Source organism: Epinephelus moara, chromosome 7 (genome assembly GCF_006386435.1).
Source record: "Epinephelus moara isolate mb chromosome 7, YSFRI_EMoa_1.0, whole genome shotgun sequence".
Lineage (NCBI taxonomy): Eukaryota > Metazoa > Chordata > Actinopteri > Perciformes > Serranidae > Epinephelus > Epinephelus moara.
In genome coordinates, this window is record NC_065512.1 from 26,749,163 (window position 1) to 26,767,959 (window position 18,797).

An 18,797-nucleotide genomic window follows, 5' to 3' on the forward strand; every position below is an offset into this window, starting at 1 on the left:
AACTGGACACTCTTTATGTTGTTAATAAGCAGCACCCTCCGGGACTGAAAAATGAAGCCAACATTCAATAGCCAAAAGCTGCAGTTCCTCAAATAGCCACATGAGGCTCGCTCCAACAGCAAGCCCATAGACAACCATGTCAAAATGGTCAACTGTGCGGGGGTTGAATTTTTCATATAACTCAACTGTTCAAGTTTTATTTAGGCTTAAAGTTATGCATAATTAAGGGTTGGGCTACTTTGAGTGGTAAGCTGTCTGCACAGTCTACGAGTCATATCCGCCCCTTGCTCCTCTGAATTTGGTCTTGCCAATATGGCTCAGGCTAATATGCCGAAGTCCACAAAACACAAAACAATACTGAGTTTGTCAATAGAACTTTTTCTCTCTGATAGACATATGATACTTAAATGATGCTTTGACATGCTGAAATCGAATGTATTTTCCCAGCTACAGGGATCTTGTTAGCCTTCCAGTCCTTGATGTATATTGTGGTGCCGATTGCGGGCATGGATTTCAGAGTATGATGCTTTGTGCTATGTCTCTGTTTTTTTAAGCATCAGAAATGATTTCATTACAGTTTTACAATGGCTCCTATAAGCATTAGAGATATAGCAGTTGGCATTTAGTCTAGAAGTGTTTCTTTGGCTCTCAGTTCATTTATGAACAGCATAGGTTATTACATTTTTTGACAACTTTAAAGAATATTTTATACGCCATTATGTTCGGAGACATTCTATTTGCAACAGAGCACCTCACCCACACAGAGACACAAAGTAACTGAATAAAGAAGAATTTTCGTTTTCCTTCCTTTGTCATAGTTTTTGTATACATCAGCATCACAATAACGTTTATTGCCAAGTAGGTTTTTACTTACATTTGTCTGCTGAAAGACTATTCTGTCGCCGAGAGCATTGTTTTGTATTTTTCACCTGTGTTGTATTTTGACTCTGCCAGCACGGGGATCTCATATCAGAGATGGTTTTATTAACTCTTGGGTGTCACGATACACCCGTTTGGCTTGATCCAAAACAGATGTTACATTGTGTCACTGCGGTGTGTCCTACGACAGCTCTCCGGGGGATGAGTGGAAGTAGAGGAGCATTTAGTTGTGTATGACAGACGCATACATGCACACACAATGAAAACCTCAGTGAGCAGATGCCTGGACAATCTCTGTCAACCACGCTCCATCAGAGGTGTACTGGCTCATAACTGGGGAACAGACAGATTCGAAAAATGTCCCTTCCTCCTTTTCCTTTGCTTGCCTTGATCTTCAGGGTACATTCACAGATATAAATATCACTTTTTGTTGCTTTGACATTGTAATTCGCAAATGATGATACCAAGACATTGAAACTACTATCTTCTTTGATGTACACTCAGTTGTAATAACTAGCTATCCCAGAGCAATGATGTTAATGGAGATTTACTCAGGAAATATTGTCACTGATAGAGATTTGTGTTGGCATAATGAGCCCCCCAAGGACCACTTACAGAGCTCTAAGTGGACATTCATGACTGACTGACACTTAAAACTCAGTCGTTATCTGAGTAGAAGAATACGCTATGATTTGTCAGAAATCAGTGTCAGTATAAAGCATGTGGGCTCCACAGCTTAACATTTAAGATCTAAGTCAATGGCTGCTCAAGGACAAGTTTAAAGAGCAGATTTTGGGCGACTGATTTTTGATGACTCATAGCATGTGAGAGAAATGATAGGCTTTAAACAAGCCTCTTGAGTCTAGTGTTGTTGTTGTTGCCAACTAACACTCTCTCCCTGAATACCAATTGTTTTCTTATACCTACTTCATAATGCAGTGCAGCCACACATAATTAGGACATAAATGTATTTTCACACATACTCTGCATTTGGCACATTTGACAAGGTGACTGGATGGGCTCCATGTAATATTTATGGATTTTTGAAAATGCAACAGTATCCGTGTCTACTGTCTATTCCCTAATGTTGTCGCAAGTGTTGGTAAAAACATTTTTTTAATTTAGTGGTGTTATGCTGGCATCACACTGAAGGTAAATTCAGGAAGCCATGTCTGCTTCTTTTCACTGTAAATCACTTGTCGCTGGGAGAGACACTCTCCTCCTGAATTATTAAATCTACTGTCCTTGAGAGCAAGACTAAATATTGTCAAGGATGGCAATATTTTCCAGGGTAAAATTGCTTTGTTTTTTAAAACTACCTCGGAGGTAAGAGTCAACTGATAATGATATTATTATGTTGTAGCAAGATTAATATCACTGTGTATTAATCTCTGGGAAATTGCAATACCAAAGCTCTCATTTACATTCATATAAACCACACCAGGATAGTGATTAATGTTTGTCACTATGAAATACATATTCTCATGGCATGAGAAGAATTGAAGAAAGGCGTACGATTTTTTCTGGATTATATCTCTCGAACAGGCTCGGTCATAGGCAGAAGAAGAGCATTTTGTTAGTGAGATTGAGGTAAAGCTGCGGATGGGAGAAAGGGATGGCAGGGGAGGGAATGGACTGTTGACAGCAATCTGACTGCAATCCATCAGTCTCCAAATTGTTTCGCAAGTGGCAAAAATGTTGCTCCTACTGTATACGCCGCCACGCTCATAAATATTCATCTGAGAAACTCATTTCTGCTAATATAAAAAAATGTCTAAATGAACAGGTTTATGACTGATATTTCAATTTCCAGTGTGAAAATAGGACTTTTTGTGTGTTGACAGATTGCTAATGGTTGTATTTTCCTCTTGCCTCTTTTTCCCATTTCAGTTGTGCTGCTGGATACAACGTCTGTGCTCGGAGAGCTTGGATGGAAGACGTATCCTATAAATGGGGTAAGGAGGGCAACTTTTCTCCCAATTATTGCCTTCGCTCTAACTGTCCAGCGTGCCTTGTTCAGAATGCATGACCATTTCTGCATCAATTAGATCAATTATATTGATTTGAACAAGTCAGAATGGGTGGCGGCGGTCTGTTTCGTATTCACATCCTTGTTTTTGTTCTGACTCCTCTATTCCCATGGGAAATACTGTAACTTGGAGACAGATAATGAGTCAAGGTCCCTAAGGACGCTTTCCTGGTTCTGTTCAATCTTCATCTACCAATTCCTGTTTTGTCTGTGTCCCTTTAGGGCCACAGAAATATTTTACTGACTCTTAAAATGTTAGCCAAAGGAGAGCATAAGAGTGACCAGTAATCAGTCCAGCCCATGCTCACAAAGCTAAATGCACACTGCAAAAACCTGCATGTCCTGTACTGTATTTTGTATTTTGGCCAGTCAAAAAAGGGGTATTTCCATTTTGTTCTGGCAGTTACGTAAGTGCCTCCAGTTCCTTAAAAGTAGCTTGTCCAGCCGAAAATCAAAAAAACTTTTGAAATGGCAGCAAGTGCCAAACTGAAGGTATCATAATAATGAAATATAGATGTGCTGACAACAAACTGTGACATCCTCAGATCAAAACCTTCATGTTGCATCAAAACCTCTCCCTCTCTGTGCTGTCAGAATACCCGCGGGACTGATTGAAAATGTCTTCTTGTTATATACAGTGAACAACAAAGGCAGAATTGGCTGACTTCCACCTCTTTGTTCATCTCCATTGTCTCGATTTTGTCTCCATACTTGTTAACTACGGCACAGCCCATTTCAAGATGGAGACAAATCACAGGATAGAGGCAGAGGCTATCCAACCATTTCCATGTCGCTGAGACTGCGTTCAGTCCTTGCTTGGCCATGTTTGACTCCCCATTTTCCTGGGATATAAGGGTAACCAATCTGTGGTTTATTGTCAGGAAAGTGCCTGGGGCTTTGACCTTCTTTTATGTATTGTCTTTCAAAATGTCAAGTGCAAAGTGTTTAACTTAATGAGGGTACTGCTTGTGGTTGCAATTTCAATATATGTCATACCTTATCAGTTAATAAAACAGGGCTGAGGTGTAGTCCAAAGCTGATCACTAACTTTATGGCAACATCACACTTCCTGTTATCACCCAAAGCATGACGAGTACTGTGCCAAAATTCTATACATCCAAAATAGAAAAATAATCAGTAAAAATCAGATTTTTTTAAACATGGTCAATACCTTTTTCACTGCAAAATTATCGGACATACTGCTAATATGTTGTTTTTTCTTTGTCATTGGAGCATAAACGTACCGAGGGCTGGGGGTTCAAAGTGCTACTTACTAGCTATTTAGGGCAACACAGAGAAAGTACACAGATGGCAATTTAGGTTCGCTGAGAGCTAAAGGTTAGAGTAGGGATTGATGTTAAAGTGTGACATTTTACTGTTCTAGCTACATAATTACCCTAAAGGAAGCCATCTATGATACCTCATGGTAAAGGTGTAGACTCAAGTCACATGACTTGGACTTGAGTCAGACTTGAGTCACAAATTTTATGACTTTAGACTCAAATTGACAAAATTAAAGAAGGCTTGCAACTCGACTTGGACTTTAACACCAATGACTCGTGACTTCACTTGGACTTAAGCCTTTTGACTTGAAAATACCATCCCCCGAGCCCAAAGATTATAAAGTATGTTATTTAAATAGTGTGCCACAAATCAATTAATTTCCTGAATCAACTATAATTAATGCTAATCAGTCCCAGTCAATCCATCCAATCAAATTACAGGTAAGAACCATAGAAAATGGATGATATGTTACTGAGCGCCAGTTTGAAAAAATGATTCTAAAGATAATTTCTTTCATGCACAAAAACGACACGCGGGATAACAAAAGATGAATTGTAGTCTGCAAAACATGGGGATAAAAATTGCAGATGAGAGACACAACTACTTTTTTTGACAAATAACTACAAAATTTAAAAAGTTGTCGTGATTTTTGTAGATTTAATATATTACTCTTTTCTTAAAATAGCATTACACTTGGTGAAGAGCACATTATGACTCGAAACTTAAAGGACTTGGGACTTGACTAACCTGTGACTTGCAGAGCAATGACTTGGTCCCACCTCTGTCTCACGGTAATGTGATAACCAACATGCAACAAAGAGAAAGTGCAATCACTGTAACAAAAAACAACAACAAATAAATAAATAATGACGTTTTGATCTGGGGTTGTTAGGGATCAGAAAAACAGAAGCAGTTACTGATGCCTGTTGTGTTCTTGGGTAACTGCAAAGCGGACCGAAGGGTCTAGTAATTGCTCTTCCTCTTGTTGAAGTTGTGTTTAAGTGTTTTAGAGCCCTGGCAGTGACTACAGCTTCATGCCTTTTTTTTCCCTTTTGGAGCTATGCAGTGTTTCCTCCATCCTCCACTATCGTTACAACTCCACACTTACTCTCTGTGGGTTTTGACTTTAAATGATCCTCTGCTGGAAGATCCCTAAGGTCCCCCAAGCCCTTCTCTGTCTCTCTATCTCTCCCTGCAAGGCCCTTGGTGGCCCATATCAGGGTTATGGAGGTGATTACATCATGTAGGTCGTGGTGACAGCCGCCCACAGCGTTCAGGAAGAGGAGAGAGGGAGGCTGCTGCCTCCATGATTAAGCTGTCAGCCCTCACCCATCCTCACTCATCCACTATCCTCCGATTTACCATTAATATTTAAGGCATCGAGGTGAGAGGGCCTGAGGGAAGGTGTGAAGATCTGGGAAGGTAAAATAGTTTAAATCCCCCTCACTACCGGGGAGCCAGCAAGAGGAAGTCAATCCCCACCATATTAGACACAGCCTGGTATCAGGCCGATACAGCAGCACACCATGTAGCTGCCTATCACAGTCGCACACTGGTTCTAGTTCCGGATATAAACTGCTGTCAGTCAGTCCTGCCCAATGCACATCTTAAAATAATTTCATATGCAGTAACTGCTCCAACATGATTACCCGATGATGAGTTTGCCAGGAATATAGCTGGTCGTATGATATGAATTTGAAGGTGAAGTGGAAATTGGGGTGTATATTTATGGATGAGTTTTTATCAAAAGCCAGTAAACAACTCTTGTAAAGAGAGGAAGGTGAGTGGTTTTGTAGAAGAGGAAGGTTAACCACAAGTACATAGTGGTGGTCTGCCAGCATTACAACAAAGGACACTGTGGCATTCTGCATAATCCTGACAACAACAGTTTTGAGGTGTCGTTGAGCAATACACAGAAACCTATAGCTTCTTTCTCAGTGTCAGATATTATGGAGAGGAGGATCAACCAAATAACCAAAATGTGAAATCTATTTGAGTCAAGAGAATGGAAAGTGTTCAGTTGCAAAATCAAGAGAAAAGTCATACACGTTCTACACTAGTGGTTTTCAGAGTCTGACACTATGCACCTCCGGTAAATGGTTACCTTTTTTTTTTTTTTTTTACACAGGGCTCCGCTCTTCTCTGTGGTGCCTTTTGATTTTTTTTTTTTTTTCACTTTCCTTCTTTTCACTTTTCTTTCTTGGAAGCCAAATTTCCCTAGTGCAGGGGCACAGTTAACCATTTTGTGCCTTGAAGGGGTGAGAAGGGCCTCAGAGAGCTTACACTATTTTTTGTACAAAGTCCAGTCTTTCAATCAATTTATACATTTAGTTTTAATTTATTTATGACACTTATTATTTAGAAATAAAAAAGAAATTGCAGACAAAACCAAACCCCCATCTACTGAGCCCCTGGGTAATCAGTCAGTCCCACTCTCCCCCATCTACAACACCACTGGCTATGAGAGATAAACAGGAATTCTAACAATGCAATGGAGTCAATAAGTTAGCTGTGAGCTATAACTTAAAAATATAGTGTGTCTCAATTCACATACTTCCGTTAGTATACTTCTATGTAGTATACTGTGTGCACTATGTACTCATTGGCATAGTGCGCAAATTGGACAGGGTAGTGTTGTCTCAAACCAAACACGGCCGTTGTGCACTCACCAGAAATGACGACTGCAAATTAGCTAGTTAGTAAACTAGCATTAGCATTTGCGTTATCGTTTGCGGTACCAAATCATTACAGACTGCTAAATTAGCCCAATAAACATACTGCTGGCTTATGTCCGACAACAGTATAGTGGTGCTTAGTGCAAAAACACGTGAATTTGTACAATGCAGCGACGTTAATGGTCGCAGTCCTCGGCTGCCATTTCCAGTTTGAAAAGTGGCCCCTCCCCTTCCGCTACGTAGCCAAGATGGCGACCATTGACTGCCAGAAGTGTCCATAGTTTGACACTCAACTTTCTGACTGTTTTGAGTGCACCATCCAGGTACTCATAGTGCCCTGCATTTTTTCATACTTATCAGTGTGAACGCACTTATGCACTCAAAATAATAAGTGTAAGTACAGAAGTACGCGATTTGAGACACAGCAATAGTTTTAGCCTATATTTGTTTACATGTTGGCAACTTAACACCATTAACAGTATGCGGAATTAGCTATTAACATTTTCTGTTTGCATTGTACCCATAAATGTGCAAACAACTATAACTGAATTGATTAATTACTGAAAAAAAAAATTAATATGATGATTCTCAGGCAAGTTCTGTAGTCATAAGGAATGCAGAGGATGCAGATTTATGGAGATTTATTTGAGATGCACAACTTTTTGTTTTTGTATGAAATACCCAACTTACATTCCTACAACAGCCAAGTTTGAAGCACAATAAAATATTTATTGGGAGTGGGTTACTACATTAAAGTTAATTGTGAGTACAATTACAGAAATCTGCTGCCAACTAGGCCCAACGCTGCAATATTACATTTCCCTAAAAACTAACTAAAATGTAAAACCATTGAAAATCATTTCATTTCTGCATCAGAAAACTCAAAAAATGCTTGTTTTCTGTGTTAGGGCTTAACCGGGTTAAAACTTCCTACAGTATAAGCAAATTTGTGATTGTATTTGACACATGTAGAATATGCAACGTCTTTGCTTCTCTTTGCCTCTTCGTGCTCATCTTTGCATTTGAGAGAAACTGTTGATTTGATAAAAGGTTTAGTAATATTGAGCTGTTGGTCTGGGTAGTGTAATAGTTCATTACCAGTGCTGGATTGTGAATTCCTCGCTATGTGCACACTTATGTGTAATTATCACGGTTGCCTGGGAATAGTTTTCATTAAAGTGGAAATTACAGGGAAAGACTGAGACGCTTCAATCAATTAATTAATTGTGCTTGGTCTCCCCCATTACTGGAATGCATTCCCTGTAGGTCCACTTCCCAGGCATCTCCAGCACACTGGAAAGCTGCAAACAGATGTTTACACACTGTAAACACGATCATACGTCTTGGTCATGCCCAGCCTTCAGTAGTGCAAGGTGCCTTTTGATTATTTTATACCTGCTCTGCTTGGAAGGTAAATAGACCTGTTTCAATAGGCCCACAAGGGAAAACCATGCCAGGAGGACTGTTGTTATGTTTGTTAATGACTTTACTGAATGTGGGAATATTCGCAGAGTTAGAAAACACATTCACCCTCAAAGGTTTTACTCATTAGATTTCTGCATATTGAACAGCAACTGATCTATACCATGTCTTTCAAGGACTTTGACTCTGCAAACTTTTTCCTCAAGCAGAAGTTAATAATTGTGTGTGCTTGAGAATGCCAACGGCAAGCTGATACTTCAGTGGAAAAGATGTTGAGAGGTTGTTTTCGTGAGACAAAGATGTGTGTCTCTATTCTCAGCCTTTCTCTCCATGTTCTGAAATGCTGAATAGTGATGAAGAACAGGGCGTCGGAGGGGTGAATGAGAGAGAGACAGCAGAGAGGAGAAGGAAAAGAGGGTTGATTTGGCGTCTGCATGCAGCCACAATAAGCTCCACTCAGAATGGGCAGACACACTGCTGAAATATGCATGAGTCATTTCCCAGTGGTGGGTATGGGGGGGAGAAAGCGAAGCAAGACAGAGGAGCAGTTTATTTATTAAATTACATGAAACAGCTTTAAGGGATTAAGAATGCCTAATGTTGCCTTTTGTTTTCACTCATTGACATCATAATGCAAACTGAGCATAGGCAGGTTGGACGACAAAGAGCGATGGTTGTCCATCATAAAGGGAGGGAATAATCCTATTTTTATCTATTGTCAGAGATCCCAAGCAGCCAATAAGTCAGATCTACCGGGGGCGTATAAACACAGCGTTATGTAAGCGGGGAGCACAACGCTGGCACACTGGTTTACTGCTGCCAGAACACTGCTCAGTCAAATATTAGGCTGTGCAACCTCGGTACCTCACAAGTGCTCTGCTCAGAGCAAGACATTTGTTACAGTGTGTGTGTGTGTGTGTGTGTGTGTGTGTGTGTGTGTGTGTGGGCATGCATATGTGTTTTTAAAGAGGTGACAGAGTGCAGATTATATTTCAGCTACCTGTAACATGGAAATGATAGAGGTTTTTGAATGAAACTGAGATTGAAAACAACCTTTCAAAGAAAATCTTTTGTAGAACAAGTCTGATGCAACAGTAGGGTTGGATGCCTTTAACATTTTAACTGATACCAGTGCTGGTTCCAGTACTTTGAATGTGGTACTGGAACCCATGATCCCGTTTTTCAATATTTTACTTTCTCTGCATTAACAAAAATTAAATTTTTGAAAAAGCTGCAGGGAGACGTACCTCTGTCTCCATCTGTCCTTCAGCTTGTGTGTGTATTTGTGTGTGTGTGTGCATGTGTAATAGTGATACTAGGCTATTACAAAAATAATACAGCACAGAAAATAGGCTAGCACATCTGGCATTCTCACCCAGATGCGCTCAGAAGTACTGAAATTTGACAGCGATGAATTGGTGCTCAGTAGTACTGACGTTATTTGGTCGGTACCCTTAAAAGTATTGAGTGCGGTACCCTATGCAACAACACTTTTAGTCTTATGTATTCCAAATAGGTCATTTTAAGTGCATTTAAATACATTTAGGTGCTAATGACGTCCCCCTTTGCTAAAATTGTATGAAGTTTCAATATGTTCTTGTTCCAATCTGGTTGCCATAAAGCCCCCAAATCCAGGACAGGCATCTACACAGAGATTTAAAACCTCTAATTAATTGCAATTGTGTCCATTAATACACAATAAGAAGTGATTTATTGCATAAAAAAACAAAAAAAAACCCCATTCATTGTCTTTTCCTAATTAACAAAATGACTCAGCCTTGTTGTATAATAACTTATCAATTATTAGAATCCTACTTGGAACGGTTAGTGTTGTGTTACCAGTGCTGTTTGCCAATGTTCCTAATAGTGCAATTTTGGAGGAATCATTTAAAAAATGTTCATATATTCCTCTGTGACATCGCGCTCCACTGTTTTCCAAAAACTACATCATTTACTCCCTGTTGTTTAAATGAGACGCTGTAGCAGCAGAAACAAATGGACTTGGGATTGACAGGCTGGGGATGCAAAGTATCATATTCACACAGTTTTGGATGCCAAATCGTTTATGATTTTTCCTGCTGTAGCTTTGACTTTTATCATGCAGCCTCCCACTGTGTTATTGTGTGATGATGCGCCATGATAATACCCAGCTTTCTTTATCATTCTCCCAATACAACAAGAGTAAGCTCAGGCAGCCGCTAGTTGACATAAATTCCTCTGAACAAATCGGTCTGTCAGTTTTGGGGAAAGTTTTCAGAGGATTGCCGTCAGATTCAGGCTTTGAGTTTGGGGGCATTGGGGGGGTTTTGGCAGGAAGAGACGGGACTAGAGAGAGAGAGAGAGAGAGAGAGAGAGAGAGAGAGAGAGAGAGAGAGAGAGAGAGAAGGAGACACAGAGGAAGATAGGAGGCCATGTCGGGAAGTGATTGGATATAACTCGAAAGTAAATGAGATGACTGACACACCAAACACACATTCAAGTGCTTACACACTCGCGAAGGCATTTGCACGCCCTCTCAAGCCTCTTTACTTTCCCCCAATGCTAATCCTTAATCTTTTTATTGCAATATTTAACCACAGTAATTGATTGCAACTACGCGACCTGAGGCTTATCTCAAAGCACTTCCTCCATCCCTAATACTATTAGCCTTGAGAGTGAGCTCCGAACAACAGAGAGGAGGAGAGAGAGGGAAATCTGTATGTCAGTGTCCTTCATAGCTCAGATAAACTTCTCTAAGGCGTGCTGCTGAGAGATGGCCGGCAGCGCTGCAAGAAAGAAAGAAAAAAGAGGGGGAATAATCCAGAATCACTCCACTTCTCCCCATGGAGGCTCTAATATAAAAAAGGTATGATGATTTAGCACACCAGTGTTCGTCTCGGGGACCTCTGCCATAACCGGGCTTAAGCAGTGCCGGGGGATTCCTTAATTGGCTTGTTTCTTGTCAGGGACACACCGAGGCCAATATCTAATGCGCTCCCACTCGGCATCTCGCTGACAGGAGACTGTCTTGGAACATACTCTGACAGCTTTTTGGGCTTACCCTCACCGTGTGAGGAATACAGTGAGGCTGACTTAGAGAAAGAGTACGAAAGCAGGGGGGGATCGAGGCAGTGGATGGATGCAAATGGAAAGAAGAGGAGAAAGTAGAGGGAGGGAAGAGTGAGGAGGTTATTAGCGCCTTGCTGAATGCAGGAGCTGAATACATGAATACGGGAAGTAGCAGAGAAAATAGAATATGTGGCCGCTGTAAGACAGGCAGAGTTTAGACAGGCAGACTTGTGTTTCTGTTGAAGAGTGAAAAGCTCTGGAAATCTTAATAGAACATTATGTTTCAGAAACCAACAGGTCAATAGTTCAGTCTAAATAAAGAATTATTTAAAGATAAGATTTCTAGACAAACAGTATATCCATATTAACACATCTACAATGGTCCAGTACAGAATATTATATATTAATACGATTTGAAAAATGCAGTTTGAGACAGATAGTTTCTGAAGTAGGTCTGCAAACATTTTTACAAAGTGGAATGCCAAACTTTACAACATTGCCCCCTAGCATTTCCAAGTGGTATTGCTGTTGGTGCCACGTCGCAAAGACAACTGGATTGCTTTGCGTTTTCCTCAGACCCTAGCAATTGGGCCATCTTTCTTTTGCCTAGAGTTTCCATTGTTACTGTAGTTGTTCTACCATCTCACAACAGATAGCTACCATGGTAAAGAAGACGCTATCCTCTTTCTCTTTTGTTTGTGTAATGGCTGATACACTTCCTTTGTACCATAAATGACGCCTAAATCACGCATGAATTAGGTTGGGAGATTATACCTGTGACAGACAGAACTGCAAAGTGAAAGGGGGCTTATATGGAGCCAATCTAAACTCCAATGGTGCCATTATTCTATAGCCATTAAATTGTGCAATCAACATTTATTTTGTAGTGATGAGTTAAAGTAAATTAAGTATGTTGCCACTTTAACACAATTCTAATACTAATAATGAAATCAAATAAAATTAAAATAAGTAAAATAATCATTTATCATGTCTAATCTGACTGTGAAACAATCCTAACTGTAGAGAGGAATGGGGAACAAAATCTACAGTCCACAGTCTGAGTAAAAGAAACATTCAGAAGCTAATGTGAGGCTTCACTTAGCCAAATGAATTGGGTATTTTCATTGCGGTAGTCATTAATTTTCATTCTTTCATTTTCCTTAACTGCTTGTCCTGTTGGGGGTCGTGGGGGGGCTGGAGCCTATCCTAGGTGACATTGGGTGAGAGACAGGGTACACCCTGGACAGGGCTGACACATAGAGACAGACAACCATTCCCACTCACACCTATGGGTAATTTAGAGTCACAAATTAACCTACAGTAACCTGCGTGTCTTCGGAGGAAGCTGGAGTACCTGGAAAAAACCCACACTGAACATGTAAACTCCGCACAGAAGGGCTTCCCCACCCTGGGTTCAATGCGCAATGCTTACTACTGCACCACCATGCCATGCTCTGGTAAAAAAATAAAAAATAAAAAAAAGGCAATGCAACTAGCATAAGTATTTCTCCGTTGAGGCTCATTGTTGTCCTGGAAACACAGAGTGGGATTCTTGTACTAAAAAGTCTGTAGCTTTTGTCTTATGTTCACTTCAGTCGAACTTTAGAATACATTTTGAACTAGAAGATTGACGTCAGGCAGTCGCCAGAGTCCACTGCGGCCAGTGCGCAGTTTCAGTAGACGTACCCCAGCACATTTAATAAGTGTCCAAAAATATGCCTGTCCTCTAATTTTAGCTACTTCGCCTACTTACATAGTTTTGCACAAATAGCAAGGAAAAATGACCAAATCAAGTCATGCAAAACGCTCCATTTTTGATACACCACAAAGGCCAAAATGTGCCCTGAAACAGACTTGGTAAGGCTTGTGTTTTTTTAGCTGAATGTTTTTTTTTTCTTGTGAACTTGTAGCCCCTGTGGGCCGGTTAAGAGGAGTGAAGATTTAGCAGTCAATGACAGTATAAAACAATCAATAAAACAGGTTTTTCAGCAATTGTGAATCAACACAACCACGAAAGGTTCTTGAGCATACAGGCATACATGCACACAGAATATTTGACAGATTGGTCCATTGGTGTTTGACATTAGCACACTTGCATCTAATTGACATTATTGCCCTAACTAACCCAAAGGCCAAAATGAGACTCGGCTAATGTCGTCAGGATGCTCTTTGCAAGCTGGTGTCAGCAAATGGTAGTTAGAGAGAGAGGCACCACTGTAAAACTATTCTTTGATTGTGTTTTTTAAACTTTTCAGCAGGACCAAGAGTTGTGGTCTTATCTGGTGAAGTGATCAGCTGATCGTGGTACTGCATTTGCTTACTTGGAATTTCGAAGTTAAGCTTTTGTACGCATTGTATCATCATTTTAAGCTTATGTACTTTATAGATCTGAATCAGGGCCTGCAGTGTTCCGAGCTAGCAGCTTATGAAGATGAGATGTGATCAGAGGAGCACGTATTTATTCTTTACTGTGAAGTATAAGTCCAGTGTTGAGGCTGTTTAGCCCTGAGGAAAGATAAATCCCCAAGTGTCAAGTGTAATTTTAATGATGGAGTAGGGATAGAAATCCCTTCCTCTATCTTTTCTCTAATCGTCTTTGTCCGTCTACCCTTTCGACTCCTCCTGTTGTCCTCTCCTCTCTGTGTCTCCCAATTCCCTCTACCCTCCCATGGTTTGACCACCCTTATCCCTTCCCCTCCTCCCCTCATCCTACCGTTGCTGCATATTGACGTCAATGCACTGGAAGGGAACAAAACTAGGTGTGTGTTTGCTTTAAGATGAGCCGACAAATGCTGGCAGAAAACTCCTGCTCTAAATGCATAGCCAAACGGATACAGACAGTGAGAAGGATAGAGAGGGGGAAAGAGACAAAGACAGCAGGACAGGCAGAGGTTAAAGCCTGGAAACCATTCATTTTTTATAGGTAGTTAGACAAGCAGTTACACAGTTATACCGGTATTCAAGCAGTCAATCATGCGTTAGTACGGACAGGCAGATAATCAGAAGTTATATATTCAGACAGTAGGGCAGCCATTAAGACAGATAGTCATCGTCAGTCATATACATCCACACAATAGAAAATGGCTCTTCAGGGCTTTCTTTTTTATATCTTAGCAAAGTGTATACAGTGTTGTAAAGGAAAAGTTCACCCCAAAACCATATTTTTGCTGTAGTGCTGTTAATCAGTGTTTTGGAGTGAGCTGCCAAGTGTTGGAGATATCAGCCATAGATGTGTCTGCCCTCTCTCTTATAAAGGAACTGGAAGGCACTCAGCTTGTGGTGCTCAATGCATCAAAAAAAAACAAAAAAACATTTAAAAGGCTCAACAATAATGTTTCTTTCCTTAAGATAATCCACAGACCTTGCTGTGAGCATCTTCATGTAGGTACTAGTTTTAATGCGCAGTAAGAATCCTGCATCTACTATTGGACAAGAGACTAGTGTTCATGACAGCAAGAGATGTAAACATTACTGTTGTCCTCGGCTAAGCTGTAACGAAAGCTAGCTCAGTAAAACTCTACAAACTCTCTTATCTCTGGTTGGGTGGATTGTGGAAGACCACTACAGTGATATTGTTGGTGGGTATAGTTTGGTAGAAAGGAAATTCACAACAAGGTCTGTGGATTATCTTGAGTAACCAGGTCATGATTTCTGCAAAAGAGACAATCAGTACGTTTACATGCAGCTTGAGAAAATCGATTATTGGCTTAGTCCGACTGATACCGGACTTTTAAATGCATGTAAACAGCTTAGTCCAACTGAAATTGGACTATCCGTAGCACACCTAGATAATTTGACTGAAAATCCAACTATTTCTGCATGTATCCACTTAGTCTGACTGGGGTCGGACTCGGCGTTTTGCACATGCACCACTTTTTCTTTTGCGGGCTTTCACTCGGAAGAAGAAGGAGATGACGTAGCAGCAGTTCAGTAACTCCTGGAAAAACGAACAAACACCATGAGAAGCAGAAGACTCACTTCTGGACGGACAAGCAAACTACATTCATGCTCCGCCATCTTCATTTGTCGTTAGCCTCCTCTTCGGGTCAACCGGAACTAGTTCAATACGCACTATATTAAAAAGGACAAAGCGGCGCCTATGGAGGCGGAGTCAGACATACTTGGTCAGAAATTCGATTTTCTCTTCTGCATGTATACTCAAATAAGACAAGAAGTCTGACATGACTGATTAGCCGAGCTATGAGCTTAGCTTGACTACTGCGTGCATGTAAATGTACTGATCATCTTTGAGTTGGTCTTTGAGCATCACAAACCGAGTGCCATATAGTTATATTATATTCAGGAGAGGGCAGACATCTCCACAGCCCGCAGCTCACACCAAAACAATCTAGATTGATAACTATTACGTAAGTTTAATTTTGGGGTGAACTGCCTCTGCAAAGGTAATGCCAAAATATTGCTGTATGAAACGTAAAAATGGGAACCCCTGAATAAACTTCTGACTTGTTAATAATGATCTCTTAGTGTTATCTAATTTTTACTTAACAGTGGTAGTGGATTTGATAAACTGTGTATCTTTATTAATAGTACTGTGGAGAGCAGGGAACCTGATTTGGTAAAACCTACTGTAGAGTAAAACTAAGAGGCTGTTTCTGGTGCTGTTACTGCAGTCAGTCAGCCAGGGTTGTGCTCTGCTCCTCTAGGAATTGACTAAGAACACTGTAATAATGGGACAGTGTGCTGATACACACACACACACACACACACACACACAGAGAAACATACAAACTGATTTTTGCACATTGATATTTCTCTTTCTTTCTCATCTACACATTCAGGTGCACAGAGAGGTTTCTTTCTCCAACATCTCTAGTTCCTTTCTGTCTCTATCTCTCTATTTATGCACACACACACACACACAGGCACACGTGCACACATACACTCACAGACACTCACAAAGACATGCTATTGCACACATTCTCATGCGCACATGCACTCCACAAGAACAGTGAGGTGGCCCAGTTGGAGGAAACCTGCCCAAGGTCACGGTGCTTTATCTCTACTAGGCTGTTTACTCCTGTCTGTTTCACTTGACTTGCATCAGAAAAATGTATTATGGTGACAGTGACGCATGTCTACTGTATTCCCAAACCTGAACCTCAACTCTGCACTTTACTGACAATGGATTTACTGCAGTGCCAGCAGGCTGATCACAGCCCCAAAAAAGACATTACACCTCGGTCACGCCAGACAAACGCTTGGCTAACCTAGGCAAGAAACATGGAAGTATTCGTGGAATCACTCGTAGTATCGGTCAGAATTGCTTTCAGAAAATATATATTGCTGGTGGGAGGTTCGACTAGGAATTTAAGCACATTTGTTAATGTTTATAGATGCTACATTGTGGCAACAATGCTGGTCACACATGATTCTGTGGTTAATTCTATTGATGTAGATTTAAAGCGTCCTGTTATTTCTACCTTGTATTAAAGCTTTTTATTAGTCTTTTATGTCAAAATATTTTAATGCCTTTAAGCCCTGGCAAGCTCCATGTACATAATCCTGCTAAATAACACGCTGCCTTTATAATATCTCTGACATTTGAGATGTCTGAGCGGAGAAATCATTTCAGTGTGGTGTGGGAAGACTTAGTAATCATTAATATTCAAAGCGCCAGAAATCTGTACTGGAACTCGCCTTGCGTCCCTTGAAAATGTTCTGAATTTCGGTAGAAAGTATTAGGCTTGTGTGGTTTTATTGTGGGGAAAGCACTGACTGAAGGGATATTTTAGGGATAAGTGAATTGAAATGATGTATTATGTCTTATGATTACATTACCAAAGTGTATTGCCAGCTTTAATTTATAATATCAGTCTTTGAAACCTGGTTGGTACATTCAGAGCTACAGAAAAAAAAGCTGTTACTTTGGTGAGTTGTGAACCACAAATAGGTCTAAGCAATCAGCCTCCTATTCATTGTCACTAGAGCAGCTACTGCTTGTTCATGTCCTAGATAACATTTTTTTGGTGTTTTTTTTGCCAGAGTGACAGAAAATTGTAGACAAATCTGAATTCAACTTTCTGAGACACTAACAGATTTAAATTCTGTATTAGAAAACGATCTTCCTTCAGGACGAGAGCGCGGCTCCTTCTATCAACAGTTGAACATCTTTCTTTGTCTCCCAGATTATGTGTGGTTGATTGAAACAGGATTTTTCTTTGGGGCTGTCTATATAGTCTTGTAATAGCTTTGTGCCTAGCAGAGCAATCGCAGTGCTCCATCAAGCTCTGACACATCCATTTGTCACACTCTCTGTGGTCTGATAGAAAACCAAGGGAAGATGCACACACAGACACACACACACACTGAGATGTAACTCCCAGTCTACAGTACATATGGTTCATTGTATCTTGTGAAAATAGAACACAATGCGTCTTCACCTGTTGTTTTGTTTGGGCGTGGACATGTCAGTGAGCTGCTGAAAGAGCCATTGAAGAAAATCCAACCTGACACTATCAAATTGAAATGATGTTCCAAACAAAGATTAATCAATGCAAAGTTGATGTTTTACATACTCCCTCTGATCAATAGGGTAAATAAAGTAACTGCAAGAAAGCACTGTTTATTAAGTCATTTGTTAATGTTAGGCCCATATCACTTTAACAAAGTTCTTTCTTTCGCATCAATCAACAGTTTACTTTTCCTTTAACTGCTCTTTCATTAATGTCACCTGTGTGTAGGAGAGTGTGAATCATAATACTTAAGTATGAAATAAGTTCTCCCTAATTTTCTTGGTCACTGAAGCTTTTATAGATAGCAGAGTGGAGAGGTGACAGGAAATGTGGGGGAGAATGATGGGGAATGATAATCAGCAAAGGTCCCCAGCTGGACCAGAACCAAGGATCTGTGATTTGTGGTCGTCACCTAAACCCCAAGGCCACTAGGGCATCCCTTTGTCACTATTTTAACCTGGCAGCACAATGCATTGTGGGTTATTCCCTTGAGCAAAGTCTACACAATGGTGGACTAACTGAAAGGGTGCATAAATTGCTGGAGAAGTAAACCAGAGTGCCCCCGAGTGGGACTGCTCTGAGCCCTTGCAAACTTAGCAGGAGGCACGTCTGTCAGGTCGGTCAATGGAACTGTTCGGGGCACAGTTTCATATCATAAGCTTTCAAAAAGCTGTCAAATGAAATGTGTATGCGAAAAAGATATATTCGATGAATTTAACTGAATATTTGTAGTTTATTTAGCTAACCACTTACACACTATTCTACTGCTAACACTATACAATCAAGCCACTGACTACTAGTTGGGACCAAGCAGAAGCCTAAGGGCGCATCCACACCAGGATAGTCCGAGAGACTCGGTTCGATTGGGCGGAGAATGCTGAAAAATTTCACACCTTCATTTGGTATGAAGGAAGTATGAGGAAGAAGGAAACCTGGCTCATCGATTGGTCAGGACCGAAAACAGAAACCCATCCCCTTCAGCCGACT

General features: G+C 40.5%; 1 protein-coding gene across 1 annotated transcript in view; it reads left to right on the top strand.

Annotated features, from left to right (window-relative positions):
- The window catches only part of LOC126393564 (ephrin type-A receptor 6-like), a 226,335-nt gene that overhangs the window by 11,701 nt on the left and 195,837 nt on the right, over positions 1–18,797 (top strand). Inside the window, exon 2 of the mRNA XM_050049776.1 lies at positions 2,770–2,834. Coding sequence (XP_049905733.1) covers positions 2,770–2,834 — 65 coding nt within the window. The remainder of the gene's footprint in view (positions 1–2,769; positions 2,835–18,797) is intronic.